The 15712-nt window shown below is 46.1% G+C and overlaps 1 protein-coding gene across 1 annotated transcript in view; it reads right to left on the bottom strand.

The window, feature by feature from the left end:
• The window catches only part of EFCAB5 (EF-hand calcium binding domain 5), a 57934-nt gene extending 44556 nt beyond the window's left edge, over positions 1–13378 (bottom strand). Inside the window, exons 1-5 of the mRNA XM_068270327.1 lie at positions 13272–13378; positions 9213–9714; positions 6581–6737; positions 3785–3848; positions 1888–1955 (exon numbers count right to left, since the gene is read on the bottom strand). Coding sequence (XP_068126428.1) covers positions 1888–1955; positions 3785–3848; positions 6581–6737; positions 9213–9691 — 768 coding nt within the window. The 5' untranslated portion in view covers positions 9692–9714; positions 13272–13378. The remainder of the gene's footprint in view (positions 1–1887; positions 1956–3784; positions 3849–6580; positions 6738–9212; positions 9715–13271) is intronic.
• Positions 13379–15712: the final 2334 nt, after the last annotated feature.

The raw sequence follows: 15712 nt of genomic DNA, 5'->3' as shown, positions 1-15712 counted from the left end.
GACTGACCCAAGGAAACAGGGTAGACGGCCATTGGAGACCATCACAGAGGAACCATCAGGAGCATCATTGGACATGTGAAATGATTATGAATGTTCTCTGCCTACAGGTTTTTGTTTTTTTTTGAGATTATGTCTTTATATGTGCTTAACTAGAACTATGAAAATTATTATTTTTTAGCAAGAAAGGAAAATAACATATATAATATACATATATAATTTGCACTTTCAGGTGTAGCTTTAAATTACCAGTGTGTGCTTCTTTCTTAAAATAATCCATGTGTGAGCCCTGGTGGCTTCCCCATAGATGAAGGAGTCCAGGGTTTTCTGTGCATACTTGCCCTCCTCTTCCCCTGTGTGACTATGCTGTAAAGTCTGCCTTGCCACATGTAGGAGGCTGGAGGTAGAAGGAAGCATAGTTATGAGCCCCAGAGACAATTTAACTCTAGGGCCCTCCTAGCATTGTACATACAACACCCGCATCATACAAAGTACCAAAATATTATTTTCAAATACACCCGTAGTGTTAGAGGGCCATCGTTTAATGTTTACGACTACTTAAAGCACTGACAAAAGGTGATAATTATCACTATAGTGTCATTAAATCGGTCACTGTTCAATTCCAATCAGATGGGTATCAATTGGCTTGTCATATTGGGTAACAATCGACCCATGTGCTTTTGTCCCATGGTAAGCAGAGCTTTGGGTACATTTTCGGCCGGGTTAACCCTCGATTTGTGTGATGCGATGCGGTGCGAGCACTGCAGATATGAGGCTTTCTATGACCCTGCGCCATATTGCAATGACAGGGTCATATGCATAGGCCCACCCCTGGCTAGTGACGTACTCCCTGCTGGGCAGGAAGTATGTCAGTGAGATTCCCGTTGGTCCATGCATGCGCAGCACCTTGCTCTCGTGTGCACACTGCCTGTGTCGCCCATTGACTTGCATTACTGCATAATCCATGCGGTTAGCATGAATCATGCTGTAATGCACTGCAGACTTTGTCTCGGGATTGCTGTGATTTCACATCACACCGCTTGAACTGTACAAGTCTCCATAGACTTGGATGGCACGTGTGGCGGGGAAGCATACCACGGTGTGACACAGTCAGTGGCGTAGCTAAGGAGCTGTGGGCCCCGATGCAAGTTTTACAATGGGGCCTCCCAAGCACTCTATACATAACAATTGATATGGCGCACCAAAACCTGCCAATGGCAACTACAGTGTCAGAGGTGTAAGAAGGGGATGGGGAACAGTATGTTAATGATTACTACTATTCAAATTATTGATTATTATGAACACAGGACCAATAGATAGCTAATACTGTAGTTGAGGGAGGGCCCTTCGGGGCCCCGATGCGGTGGCTACCTCTGCACCCCTATTGCTACACCCCTGGACGCAGTGTGCAAGTGTGCTCTGGGCCTCGAAGAAGAAATTAGTATCCATTAGTATCTAGTGCTGGCAGACCTGTATAGCATTCCAGCTGAGATGGTTAAAGGAACTTGAAGTGAGAGGGATGTGGAGGCTGATGGTTAATTTTAAACAATACCAGTTGCCTAGCAGCTCTGCTGATCTTCTGCCTCGAAAGCATAGCCCTGAACATGCATGCAGATTAGATGTCTCTGACAAAAAACTGACAAGATTAGCTGCATGCTTGTTTTTGGTGCGATTCTGACACTGTGAATGCCAGAGAGATCAGCAGGGCTGATTTAAAGGAAATAAATATGGCAGCCACCATGTGCATTGCATTTCAGGTTCCCCTAAGGATAAAATATGAGCAGGCGAAGCTCCTTCTTACAAAGGACCACTGATAGCCACAGTGATAAGTGATAAAATGCACACAGTATTTTGTTGTAGAAGGAAAGAAAAAACTTGATCAAGTGTCACCTCTACAAATTCATCCTCACTGAGCTTCTGTTCAAGAGTGTCTACTGTCTCCAGATCATTGCTGTGCACTGACACAAAACAAAAAAAATGGTTTAATACATTCAAAATATTAGTCACAATAAATGAAATATGCATCCATCCTACAAGATTTGGTGTGAGAAAATGTGATGATTTCTATACATCACAACTAGGGATGGATATATATATTACCAAATGCACTTTCTGATTGGCCAAGTTCCAAGCTGGATACACTTTGCATTAAGATGTTCCTGAGATCTTATTAATGTGTTTATTTATACTTACCTGGGGCTTCCTCCAGCTCTCTGAGGTGCGTGAGCTTCCTCGCCGTCCCCTCCGTTCTTGTGCTGTACCTCCAGGTAATCTGGACAGTCGCGGCCAGTCGTGCTCTTCTGCGCATGCACGGCCCAGCCGCGAGCCCCCCGCCGTGTTATGCAGACGCAGAACTCTCTCAGCTGCGAGAGCACAACAGGGGGGGTACAGGCGTGGCCAGCTGGATTACTGAGGGTCACAGCAGCAGAAGGGAGAGGCCGAAGAGGCAAGCAAGGGGGCCCCCACACCTCATGGAGCTGGAGTATATATGGAGGGTAAGTATAAATAAACACATTAATAACATCTCAGGTTTCCTTTAACATTGCACAGAAGCCAAACTTATTAGCATCTTGTTAATCATCTCCAGTGAAGAACAGTGGTGGGCCTTTCTGACACCAACGTTTTTGCCAACATGAGAATATTCATGGAAATATGTTGAAGTTAGTGGGCAGAGCGTGAAAATGCGTCTTTGCAGAAATCCACATTGGAAGATTAACATTTAGGCTGTTTCTTCCACATTTATAAAGCTTGAGGGAGGGGGGGGGGGGGGGAGGGGGGCTGGCTCCCTCCTCCTTGTACCTTGCTTTTTGCCATCATTGTGCCACTTTGGTATCCTTGGCGTGGTAACTATACATCCATCCATCTCCATGCTCTCTCAGCTCTATGCAGTGCTGCAGCAAGTTTTTTGTCATCTGTTGAACATAATTTCATGCAATCTAGAGGCTCAATGGCAGGCCTAGATTTACATCACCGGAGCCTATAGGCACAGATGTCCTGGCACCTTAGACTTCTCCCTTTATAAACCTACAAACCCCCGCTGAACTGCACCGCAAGTGAACTGGCTGGCCCAGTGGTCACTTCTCTAAGCTACTTGTGCCCCAACTGAAGGCAGATCTCATCAGTGGAATGCTGAGAGCAGGGTGAGTAACCTCTCATTACACTCTCATCAGGACTCTGCATAGGGGAGGAGGGAGGCGCTCAGGGAGGGGAGTGAGCTGCCATTCCATCATCAGGTGCCTGTAGGCATGTGCCTATAGTACCTTATGGTAAATCCGGCCCTGCTCACTGGCCACTCAAACGCCGTTGCACCATGAAATGAACATGAAATCATGCCAAAACGCACAATAAAATTCTTGCTATAAATAGAACAAAATGGGATCGCATTGCATTGCATTTGCAAACTTAAAGGGAACCTAAACTGAGAAGGATATGGATTTTTTCTTTTAAAATAACACCAGTTGCCTGAGTCTCCAGCTGATCCTGTGTCTCTAATACGTTTAGCCACAGCCCCTCAACAAGCATGCAGATCAGGTGCTCTGACTGAAGACAGACGGGATTAGCTGCATGCTTGTTTCAGGTGTGTGATTCAGCCCCAACTGTATCCAAAGAGATCAGCAGGACTGCCAGGCAACTGGTATTGTTTTAAAGGAAACATCCATATCCCTCTCAGTTTAGCTTCCTTTTAAGAAGAAAAGAGCCATTAGGCTATAAATTAAAAGGTCCATCAGCCCTGTGTACTCCTATATCCATAAAGTTAGTAAGAGCTATTGATAATGGTCACTCTTACCTGCTTTGACTACTGCTCCATTCTGGGAGATTACCTCAAAAAATGACTTTAAAGCACTTTGCACCTATCAGGAAACAGAAACACACAGTTCAGGTGGGAGCAGGAAAGCAGAGCATGCATGTGTGACACTGTGGATTAAGTAAGGATGAAAAACTTGTCCATTTAAGCGGTTGCACACCTAATGTTAGTGGTACAAGCGCTGCATAAATCAGCCCACATATGACCCTGTTGCCACGTAGCACCGCCCCCGAGCTAGTGATGTACTCCCTGCTGGGCAGGACATACGTCACTGGTATTCCTGTCGATCTGTGCATGTACGCCGCATCACACCGTGCTCCCGTCCTGCACACTTACTGCACCTCCCATTCACTTGCATTGCGGCATAATCCGTGCGGTAGGCAGAGAGGTTAGAAGACGGCACTGGAGGGTCAGTAAGTATTTAATGCCCTGCAAACCCACCTGCTAGCCTGCCAAAATGCAGTTCCTGTTATCCCCTCACACATGCCCTTTAGCTGAGATTCCGGTTGTCTCAGTTCCAGATAACTGGGACTTTGCTGTATTTGTTTTTGACTATTTCTACCTCGTGTGAAAGTATGAAAAACTGACTTCTGCATTGCTGATGAACTTCTCGGTGCTCTGTGTCTTTTCATTACCCAATTATATTTTCCACTAAAGGGTGTCCTTTCCCAGTTTCAGAAAGCTGAGTGTATTGGGCATAAGTTGGGAAACTGAGTAGCCCAGTGCCAGCAATAAGGAGTTGCCTTCCATGTATTTAACCTCAGTTAACGAAGGTTTACTCTTCAAGATTGAATTGCTGACATTCAAATCCCTGCACAATTTGGGCCCTGGATACATGAAGGACTTGCTGAAGCTGCACCACACCTCTCACAACCTCAGATCAGCAGGTTCTATAAACTTGGTCACTCCCAGAGTGCACCTCAAAACCTCTGGAGACAGAGCTTTCTGTCATGCTGCCCCCACTCTTTGGAACTCCCTGCCACACCCAGTAAAGACAGCCCCATCCCTGGAGTTATCCAAATCCAGACTGAAAAGCCATCTGTTTAGCCTGGCATTTCCGGACTTATAAAATTCTTCCTCTGTACCACGATGGTCTGAGCCATGCTTATGCGCGTTGAGTCCTACGGGAGAAAAGTTCTTTACAAATGTTATTTGTTGTTGTTGTTGTTGTTTGATTGACTTCCATGGGCTACATAATGTTGAACCACAGGTTTGTACTTTGCACCTCATATTGCCAAATAAGGCTAGGTTGTGAACTATTGTATACTTGAGCACCTGCTATGGGTTATTGATGCAGGGTGCTTCTGTTGCCTATTGTATGGCTGAGTGCCATCTACTGGATGTTTTATAATGGAGTGCCATCTACTGGATGTTTTATAATGGAGTGCCATCTACTGGATGTTTTATAATTGAGTGCCAGCTACTGAGTATTTTATAGCTGAGTGCCAGCTACTGGGCATTGTATAGCCAGAGCTTGTCTAATGTATATCAAAGTGCTGGCTATTGGTCCTACATAGCAGAGGTGACGGAACTCCCCACTGGAGAATGAAGACCAGAGAAGGTGAGTATTGGCTAAGGCCACAGGTTAGGGATATGTGTTGGTTTAGGAGGGTTAGTGTGAGGGGATAGGGTGGTGGTGGTGTGTGTGTGTATGGGAACAGCACTTAATACCCCAAATTAAAGTATCTGTAAGCCGTTACTAGAACATCAGTAAGGCTCTGTTCACATATAAAATCGAAATCGCAAGCGTTTTGCGATTTTGTGCACAGTTTTTTTTATCGCCTCTCAGCGCTTGCCTGCGTGCTGCGTTTTTTTAAAAGCACTTTTCTAAGTGCTTTTTTTTTATTCACTCCCTGACGCAAGTCAGGAAGTGAACTCTTTGACCCGGAAAATAATAAATACAATGTATTTATTCTTAAAAACGTGAACGCAATTGCTGCACAAAGTGATTTTGTGAGCGTTTTGCATTTTACCTGAGGCAAAATCACCTCAAAAATGGTATAGGCAGCGCTTTGTTGAGCGGATCAGAAACAAACCGCTCAGATGTAAACTCTCTCATAGGGAATCATTGCACAAACGTTTTTAAAGAGACTCTGTAACTTGAAAAAGATCCCCTGGGGGGTACTCACCTCGGGTGGGGGAAGCCTCCGGATCCTAATGAGGCTTCCCACGCCGTCCTGCGTCCCACGGGGGTCTCGCTGCAGCCCTCTGAACAGCCGGCGACAGGCCCGACTGTAATTTTAATATTTACCTTTGCTGGCTCCAGCGGGTGCGCTGTGGCTGCATTCGGCTCGGAAATAGACGGAAATACCCGATCTCCGTCGGGTCTGCTCTACTGCGCAGGCGCCGGAGACTTGCGCCTGCGCAGTAGAGCGGACCCGACGGCGATCGGGTATTTCCGCCTACTTCGGAGCCGACAGCCATCAGAGCGCCTGAGCAGGAGCCAGGAAGGTAAATATTGCGTCACGGCTGTACGGAGGGCTACAGCGAGACCCCCGAGGGACGCAGGACGGCGTGGGAAGCCTCATTAGGATCCTGAGGCTTCCCCCACCCGAGGTGAGTACCCCCCAGGGGACGTTTTACCGTTACAGTTCCTCTTTAAGGCGATTTTGAAAACATGCTGAAAACACCCTTAGTGTGAACAAGCCTTTAGAACACATTATCAATATTCTATCTTGGCATCACCTAACGCCTATATTAACGGAAACCTTGATAACATACATGTGTTCATGCCCTAACTGTGAAGATTTATTCCTCCATTGGTGCTGTCAATCTTACCAGTGCCAGAGGGATCCTTCCAGTGACATCGAGTGTCCATTCCTGGAACTGCAGGTACAAGGCTCCCTTCCTCTTCTGCATCACTTGGCTCTGGATACTTTCTACTTGATCCCTGTTCTGCTGCGCATCCTTCAGTTCTTCCTTTAGCTGCCCTAGCCTGCCATCAAAAAAAGGTCAGTTATGTAGTGCGCAGTAAAGATATGGGGGATGACAAGTGAAATGGACTTGTGATCACGTCAGCTGTGCCAAAATTTTTTTTACAGAAATAGGAATTTCTCTGCACAGAATTACACAATGTAAAACTTGCACTGGGGCCTATCGCTCCTTAGCTATGCCACTGATCTGAAGTCTTTCATTTATTAATACCTTTAGAAGCACTAACAATGTGGCTAGATAGTGTACTGATTAAGATAAAAAAGTAAAAAGCGGTCCAACCAATACCAGTCATCCAAAAACTATTCAATGAAGTAAAACAGTCTATATAAGACTCAGAGTGGTTTTTGGAAAGGGGTACAAGAACATAGCAGACTAAACTGGCCCAAACAATTCAATGCGTCATAAGATGTGCGAAATATATCAGCATTTATTCAAACATTTATACAATTATTTTGGTTTTATAACTGAATACTAAAGCTTAGCCCCATACATTTGTATAAAGTTATCGAAATTACTTATTAGCAGAGACTAAACCAGAGATTAAACCAGACAAGCCTGCAATATATATCAAGTTTGTGGCTATGTTTTTAGTGCGCCTCATCATTAAGTGCAACCTTAATCCTTTAACCTAAACAACTGACAAACAATGTTAACCTCTCACTTCTATACCCCCGGACTTCTTAATGTAACACGTAGTAACATTAACAGCCCTTTCACACTGGGGAGGTACTGTGTAATTTTACTACACCCCACCACAGGGCAATGAAAGTCTATAGGCTTGATTCACAAAGCGGTGGTAACAATTAGCACGCTGGTGAAAAGCCCTTTATCACGCCTAAACTCAGTTTAGGCGTGACAAGTTTAGGCGTGATAAATTTAAGCACCAACTGGGTTAGCACTGCAGTGCACAGCTGATCAAAAGTTTTGCGCTAGCAAAGTCTGGTGCACTTCGCATAGAGTTTAATGTTGCTGCTTTGCATGCGGGACTTTGCGCGTGATCTAAACTTATCACCAGGGCCGGCACTACCATAGAGGCAAAGGGGGCAATTGCCCCAGGGCCCCAGAGCTTGTAGGGGCCCCCAGTGGCTAGAAGAGGAAAAAAAATTTCAAATCGACCTTATAGTTTTTGAGAAAATCGATTTTAAAGTTTAAAAGGAAAAAGAATACACATTTAAAAACCTGCCTACTTTAATGGTTAATAGCAAATCCACCTTAAATGCTAGAAACCCTAAATTTGCAGAATATGTTAAGGAGATTATTGGGAAAAAGAGGAAAAAACAATTTTTCAAAAAGACCTTATAGTTTTTGAGAAAATCGATTTTAAAGTTTCGAAGGAAAAAAGTATACTTTTAAATGCGGTAAATGTCACTTTTAGTAGCAAACCTAACGGTAGTGTAATTTTACATGCATCAAAAGAAAGAGCAATAAATTTCCTGACGGGGTTTCAAGGGAGTCCATACGCAGCCGCAGCGCTTTGGCCAGGGATCGCTATACAGCCGCAATATGGCTGCATGAAGATCCCTGGCATTTTTTACTATTTTCCCCCCAAAAAAATTTTATGTTTAGAATGTGGGAATTTTTTTTTTTTTAATTATGTGGGATCCCCCCTCCTGAAACTTTTTAACCCCTTGTCCCCCATGCAGGCTGGGACAGCCAAAATGTGGAGCTCCGACCGATTCGGGCTTCACACCATGACTATACCAGCTGCAAAAAAGGTCCCTTATTGCCGATTTCTGTTCCGGGTATCTGTTGGGGGGGGGGGGGGGTATTTTTCCCTGGGGCCCCATTGTTGCTTGAACTGGCCCTGCTTATCACGCCTAAACTTAAAACGCCTAAACTGGCTTTTCACCAGCGTGGTGCAATGGTTGTCACGCCTAAAGTCTTTTACTGGGTTAGCACCGCTTTGTGAATCGAGCCCATGAAGACTTTCATACTGACCAGATACGGCACGATGTGATGGAAGTGACATTTTCGATGCATCCCTGATGCTTGGATAGACCTATGTTACCGCACGGTTATGCGTCGACCTGCAGCGATGTGTGGCGGACCGGAAGCCATGTAAGTCTGTGGCAACGCAGGGATGTTAAAAATGACGGCGGTGGCGGTGCATGTTTTTTACAATACGCTTCCGTGCTCTTCCGTATTTCCAAAGCAGGAAGTGAGAGCAAGCGAGCGTCACTTCCTGTTTTGCTGTCGGCCAGAAGGGGATTTCCACGTATTAATGCAGTAATCCCCAAAGGCCTGTTTTTGGCAGTGCGGTATGGCCCCCCAGGCCTCATACTGCCCTTATGTAATCTGGTTTGGTTTCAGCATTTAGACATTCTAGTACTGAAGTTGGCAATAATTTCACTAGTGTTTATAGGACAGGCAACTGACTACCTTGAACAACAATAATTACTCTCAAGCAGAATTTGAATGGTTCCTTATACAATCCCTTTCACCATGTGTGCACGCCACTCACACAGTTTTAACTTACCTGTTAAATTCTAAATCAAAAACATTATTTTTCAGATCGGCCACAACTTGTTCTAAACCCCGGACATATGGAGATTTCTCAGAACCAGCAGAGAATTCAGGATTATGTCTCATCAGATATTCTCCAAGATAATTAATCGGATCGAATTTGACTGAATCACCTTCAAGCACTTTTTTCTTTTCGACCTCCATTAGCATGGCTTCCATCCCCTCCACTACAGAGGGCATTAATGTGTCAAGCAGATAAGCTCTTGTGCCCACAGTGGCTTTGTCCTGGCTAAACCAGTCCCTCGCCAGCTCGTCAGCAGGAGCCCTTTCCTCAGTTTTTGCCTTGTGTTCTCTTTGTTTTTTTGCCATATCCAGTGTTTTCTGTTGCAGCTTCAATCCTCTTTCATGCATTTTGTTAGAGAAGATTTGTTTGAAGTCTTCATTAGTCTCTAAGGAGAGGTGAACCTGTGTATCCTCCACTGATTCCTCCATGGCTGACCTGAGAATGTTCAGTCCTAAAATTGGAGATCAGGAGAGAAAAAAAAGAGTAATTATCTAAAAATGTAACCATTTAATGTCTGCTTTTCTTCTTTTCATTTAACGAGCGCCTGTTAGTACCAAATCTTTTGTTCGCTAATAAGTAGTTTACCCGGCAACACAGTCTTGGTATCTCACAGATACTAGCTCAAGGCTAGTTCTATGCTGCGCGGGGCACGTAAGAGTAATATGGCGGATACAGTGAATGTCAGACCCCAAATTACATCTCACTCCGAGGTGCTACAACTGGGAGGGGCAATAATATTTGACGCAGGAAGTGTTACAGGAATGATCAATGGCTTCTCATTAAAGCCTTGATCATTCCCTTAAATGGAATTCAATTCAACACAGATGTGTCAGTCCCGGCGGGTGCAAGCAGCGGGAGTGCACATGCGCATGCAAAGCAGCGGCAATCGACGCATTAAAAAGTCCTGTTAATGATAAGAGGGGCAAATGGGATGTGTTAGTGCATCCAGATTGCAATAAATGGTGAATAAACAACGCCAGTTGCCCGACTTCTGTACTGATGCTTTGCCTCTAATACTATAAGTCACTGGCCCAAAATGCGCAGATCAGATGCTGTGACTCTGCTCTGACTCCACCAGTTGCATGCTTGTTGCAGGTGTGCGTCTCAAATAAAACTAAAGCCAAAAGCACAACATGACAGCCAAACAACTGGAATTGTTTATAAGGCAATGAAGATGGCAGCCTCTGTGTTAATCTTACTTCAGATTTCCTTTAAAGGGAACTCGAGGTGAAAAACATGTGGAGGCTGACATATTTTTTTTTCCTTTTAAACACTGTCAGGGGCGTAGCAATAGGAGTTGCAGAGGTTGCCCTTGGGCCAGAGGGGCCCCAAAGGGCCCTCCCTCAACTACAGTATTAGCTCTCTATTGGTCCTGTGCTCATAATAATCACTTCTATAGATACTTTGAATAGTAGTAATCATTAACAAGCTGTTCCCCATCCCCTTCTTGCACCTCTGACTCTGCAGTTGCCATTGGCAGGTTTTGGTGCGCTGAATCTATTGTTATTTATAGAGTGCTTGGGAATGCACCATTGTAAAACTTGCATCGGAGTCCACAGCTCCTTAGCTACGCCACTGAACAATGTATATTGCCTGGCTGTCCTGCTGATCCTCTGCTCTAATACGTTTAGCCATAGACCAGGCATGGACAAACTCGGCCCTCCAGCTGTTACGGAACTACAAGTCCCACAATGCACTTGCCTTTATGAGTCAATGCTGTGGCTGTCAGACTCCTGCAATGCATTGTGGGATTAGTAGTTCCTTAACAGCTGGAGGGCCAAGTTTGCCCATGCCTGCCATAGACCCTGAACAAGCATACGGATCAGATGTTTCTGATAAGATTAGCTGCATACTCAATTCACATATGTTATTCATCCACTACTGACCAGAAAGATCAGTAGGCTAGCCAGGTAAATGGTAACAAATATGGCGGCCTCTTTATGTTTCTCACCTTGGGTTCCTTTTAACGTCCTGAGTGTTACGCCGCTCAGGAGGGTTTGCAGCCGAGAGTCCCCCAGTATAATTTTTAGAGATTGCATAGTTTTAATAGCTTCAGCTAGCACTAGGCTAGCTAGCAGTGGTGGCCGGCAATCCCCGATTACTTTTGATCCCCCCGATCGCCCGCTAAATACATTATCCAGCGATCGGCGCTGCCTCCCCGGACAGCTCCGCTCTTCTCTATGGGGAGGATTGAACATGACGTCATGCGCAGACCCGATCCTTCGCATAAAGAGGACCGGAGATGTGTAGGGAGGCTGCGCAAAATGCTGGATCCAGGGGGGGGGGGGGGGGGTAATGTATTTAGCGGGCGATCGGGGGATCAAAAGAAATCGGGGGATGCCGGCCACCACTGCCAGCTAGCCTAGTGCTAGCTGAAGCTATTACAGCTATGCAAGCTCTAAAAACTATACTGGGGGACTCCTGGGCACAGCCGGCGGTATGCTCGACACAGTGTCGGGCATACCGCTAAGGAGGTTAAGGTACTTAAAGGGAACCTAAGTACCTGGGGCTTCTACCAGCCCCCTGCAACCAGCAAACAAATGCTCCGGTCCCTCGCTGAGTTGCCGGTCGCCGGAACTGAAAGTGGGTCGCCGGAGGATCAGTTTGTCATGGCGCAGGTACAGGCAGGCTGCAGGGGGGCGGTAGAAGGCCCAGGCAAGTTAAACTGGCTTTTTTTTTATTACTTTAGGTTTCCTTGAAGAGGAACTGTCGCGAAAATCTTAAAATTTAAAACTCATACAAATAAGAAGTACATTTTTTTCCAGAGTAAAATGAGCCATACATTACTTCCCTCCTATGTTGCTGTCACTTACAGTAGGTAGTAGAAATCTGACATTACCAGCAGGTTTTGGGCTAGCCCATCCCTTCATGGGGGATTCTCAGCATGGCCTTTATTCTTTATAAAGACACTCCCTGAAAAAGATTTATACAAAGATGCAGGCCAGCCTCCCTGCTTGCTGTATACTTTTTTGGGCAGCTGGACGGAGCAATTGCCATTCACTAAGTGCTTTTAAAATAAAGAAAACCGTGAGAACCCCCCATGAGAAAATGTGCTAGTCCAAAATCTGTCGGTAATATCAGATTTCTACTACTTACTGTAACTGACAGCAATATAGGAGAAAAGTAATTTATGGCTGATTTTACTCGGAAAGAAACGTACTTCTTATTTGTATATGTTTACATGTATTTTAAATTTTAAGATTTTCATGACAGTGGTCCTTTAAAGATCTGATAAAAAGGCCTACTTGGAAGTGCATAACTACGTGTGATGGAACCAAATAGCAAAAATTATCAAAAGCCTTGACTTTCGAACCTGCACTTCTGCATGAAAAGAAAAGCATTATATGTGAATGGAACCAATAATTATGTGGGCTGCCAGTTGTAATGCCTTTGTGCATTGCATAAAAGCACACAAAGGGCCTGATTCACAAAGTGGTGCTAACAGTTAGCACGCTGGTAAAAAGCCCTTTATCATGCCTAAACTCAGTTTAGGCATGATAAGTTTAGGTGTGATAAGTTTAGGTGTGATAAGTTTAGGCATGATAAGTTTAGGTGTGATAAGTTTAGGCATGATAAGTTTAAGCGCCAACTGCGTTAGCACCGCAGTGCACAGCTGATTAAAAGTTTTACGCTAGCAAAGTCTGGCGCACTTCGTATAAAGTTTAATGGCGCTGCTTTGCGTGCGGGACTTTGCAAGCGATCTAAACTTATCATGCCTAAACTTATCACACCTAAACTTATCATGCCTAAACTTATCACACCTAAACTGGCTTTTCACCAGCGTGGTGCAATGGTTATCATGCCTAAAGTCTCTAACTGGGTTAGCACCGCTTTGTGAATCGAGCCCAAAGTGTTAAAGAGCCTGTAGAGATATTTGAAAAACATCCATGTAAACTGAGGCTAAAAGCAAAATAAAAAAAATATCAGTGAAAAAAAATACCAACCTAAGTATCAGCAGAATACTTGTTAGGAAAATAATGTAGATCTTTCTATATGGTAATAAGTTACCTTGAAAGAAACCTCCTTGCAAGTCACGTCAGGATGTTTCATTCATAGCCATTTGTGCCTCAGTAGATGTGTGTGCTGTGTTTGGCTTGTACTAGTTGCTAAGCAACCATTAGGGGAGTAGCTACGCCTCAGTTGTGTCCCAGTTCCTGTTTTGCCAGTATCAGGCTATGCATTGTTCTCAACCTGTGCATGCCACGCTTCTGTCTGATTCCTCATTTCAACTAACTTTTCTGCAGAAAATTGCTCCATAATAAGCATGAATCTGTTTAACAGCATCACTTTACTGAATTAAGAACCCTGCAACGAGGGAAAACTGCCATTTGCATGCTCAGAAATACGCTGATCATTAAAGATGGTCAATGAATTGACAGGGCCAGATTTGTACTCTTTACTGCCCTAGGACACTGTCACCAGCCGCCCCCTTCAGTATAGGTAGCGAGATGACCACTCCCCCCTTCCCTCTAGTATAGATAGCGTTATAACCTCCCCAGTATAGGTAGCCAGATGACTCCTCCCCTCTTTCCCTCCAGTATAGGTAGCCAGATGACTCCTCCCCTCTTTCCCTCCAGTATAGGTGGCCAGATGACCCCCTCCACCTTCCCTCTAGTATATGTAGCTAGATGACTCATCCCCCCTTTCCCTCCAGTATAGGTAGCCAGATGACTCCCTTAATCCCTCTTTTTCCCACCCCTGCACCTTCTCACCTTCACATCGCAGCAGCCATCAGTGTCACTCATTTCTTTGCTTGTCTCCAGTGCAGAAGCTTCCTCTTCCTTTCCGTCTCCAATGCTGACCAAGTCCATAGCCACCAGCCACAATGCAAACGCGCACAGAGAGCAAGGTGGCTGCTGCACAGGCAGCTAGCAGCAAAGTACCTGCTGTATTAGTTTAGCCTGCTGCTTTGGTGCCCCTGCTCCTGTGGTGCCCTAGGCAATGGCCTAGGCGGCCTTGGCCTAAATCCGGCCCTGTGAATAGTAACTTTTTAGGATGGTCAATAATTGTGAGTTTGATGCACATTTTGAAGATAGGCCATTCAAATGCAGCAGCTGATTGATTGGTCCATATTCAAACGATGTATAAATTTGCTGAAAGTGAGCATAAATTTCCATCAACTCGTTTATTAGTATCGTACCATCCCATTTCCTATGGATCAAATAAAAACTGACCAAAAATACTCAGCCTGGGAATTCCGTTTCAGTTGGACAACTATGAGGCCCGTTTCACAATGGCACGTTGGGTTACACTGTTTTACCGCAGGGTAACTATACGCCAGGGCTGCCCAATAGGTCGATCGCGATCTACCGGTAGATCGCGGCCTCTTGGCCGCGTCTCGTTATTGTTTGTTGCAGCCAGCAGCTCGTGTTTAGCTGCTGGCCGCTGGCCAATAAGGATGCATGCAGGCGAGGAGAGAGGGAGGAGAGAGGCGGCGCGTCTGCTGCGTCATGGCTGGGGGCGGCGGCGGGCAGCCTGTGTAATGTGCGTGTGTAACGTGCCCGGCGCCGCCCCCAGCCATGACGTAGCGGCCGCGCCGCCTCTCTCTTCGCCGCCGCTTCTCTCCTACATCCCATTGGCCTGCCAGAGTCTCTCCTCGCCGCCTCTTCTCCTCTGCCTGCAGGTACATATACCTGGCTAACCTACACTGGGGGGCCCTATACCTGGCTAACCTACACTGGGGGGCCCTATACCTGGCTAACCTACACTGGGGGGACCTATACCTGGCTAACCTACACTGGGGGGCCCTATACCTGGCTAACCTACACTGGGGGGCCCTATACCTGGCTAACCTACACTGGGGGGCCCTATACCTGGCTAACCTACACTGGTGGGCCCTATACCTGGCTAACCTACACTGGGGGGACCTATACCTGGCTAACCTACACTGGGGGGCCCTATACCTGGCTAACCTACACTGGGGGGCCCTATACCTGGCTAACCTACACTGGGGGGCCCTATACCTGGCTAACCTACACTGGGGGGCCCTATACCTGGCTAACATACACTGGGGGGACCTATACCTGGCTAACCTACACTGGGGGGCCCTATACCTGGCTAACCTACACTGGGGGGCACTATACCTGGCTAACCTACACTGGGGGGCCCTATACCTGGCTAACCTACACTGGGGGGCCCTATACCTGGCTAACCTACACTGGGGGGCCCTATACCTGGCTAACCTACACTGGGGGGCCCTATACCTGGCTAACCTACACTGGGGGCCCTATACCTGGCTAACCTACACTGGGGGGCCCTATACCTGGCTAACCTACACTGGGGGCCCCTATACCTGGCTAACCTACACTGGGGGCCCCTATACCTGGCTAACCTACACTGGGGGCCCCTATACCTGGCTAACCTACACTGGGGGCCCCTATACCTGGCTAACCTACACTGAGGGCCCCTATACCTGGCTAACCTACACTGGGGGCCCCTATACCTGGCTA

The sequence above is a fragment of the Hyperolius riggenbachi genome, chromosome 2, assembly GCF_040937935.1.
Source record: "Hyperolius riggenbachi isolate aHypRig1 chromosome 2, aHypRig1.pri, whole genome shotgun sequence".
Taxonomy (NCBI): Eukaryota; Metazoa; Chordata; class Amphibia; order Anura; family Hyperoliidae; genus Hyperolius; species Hyperolius riggenbachi.
This window is presented reverse-complemented; position numbering and strand designations above follow the sequence as displayed.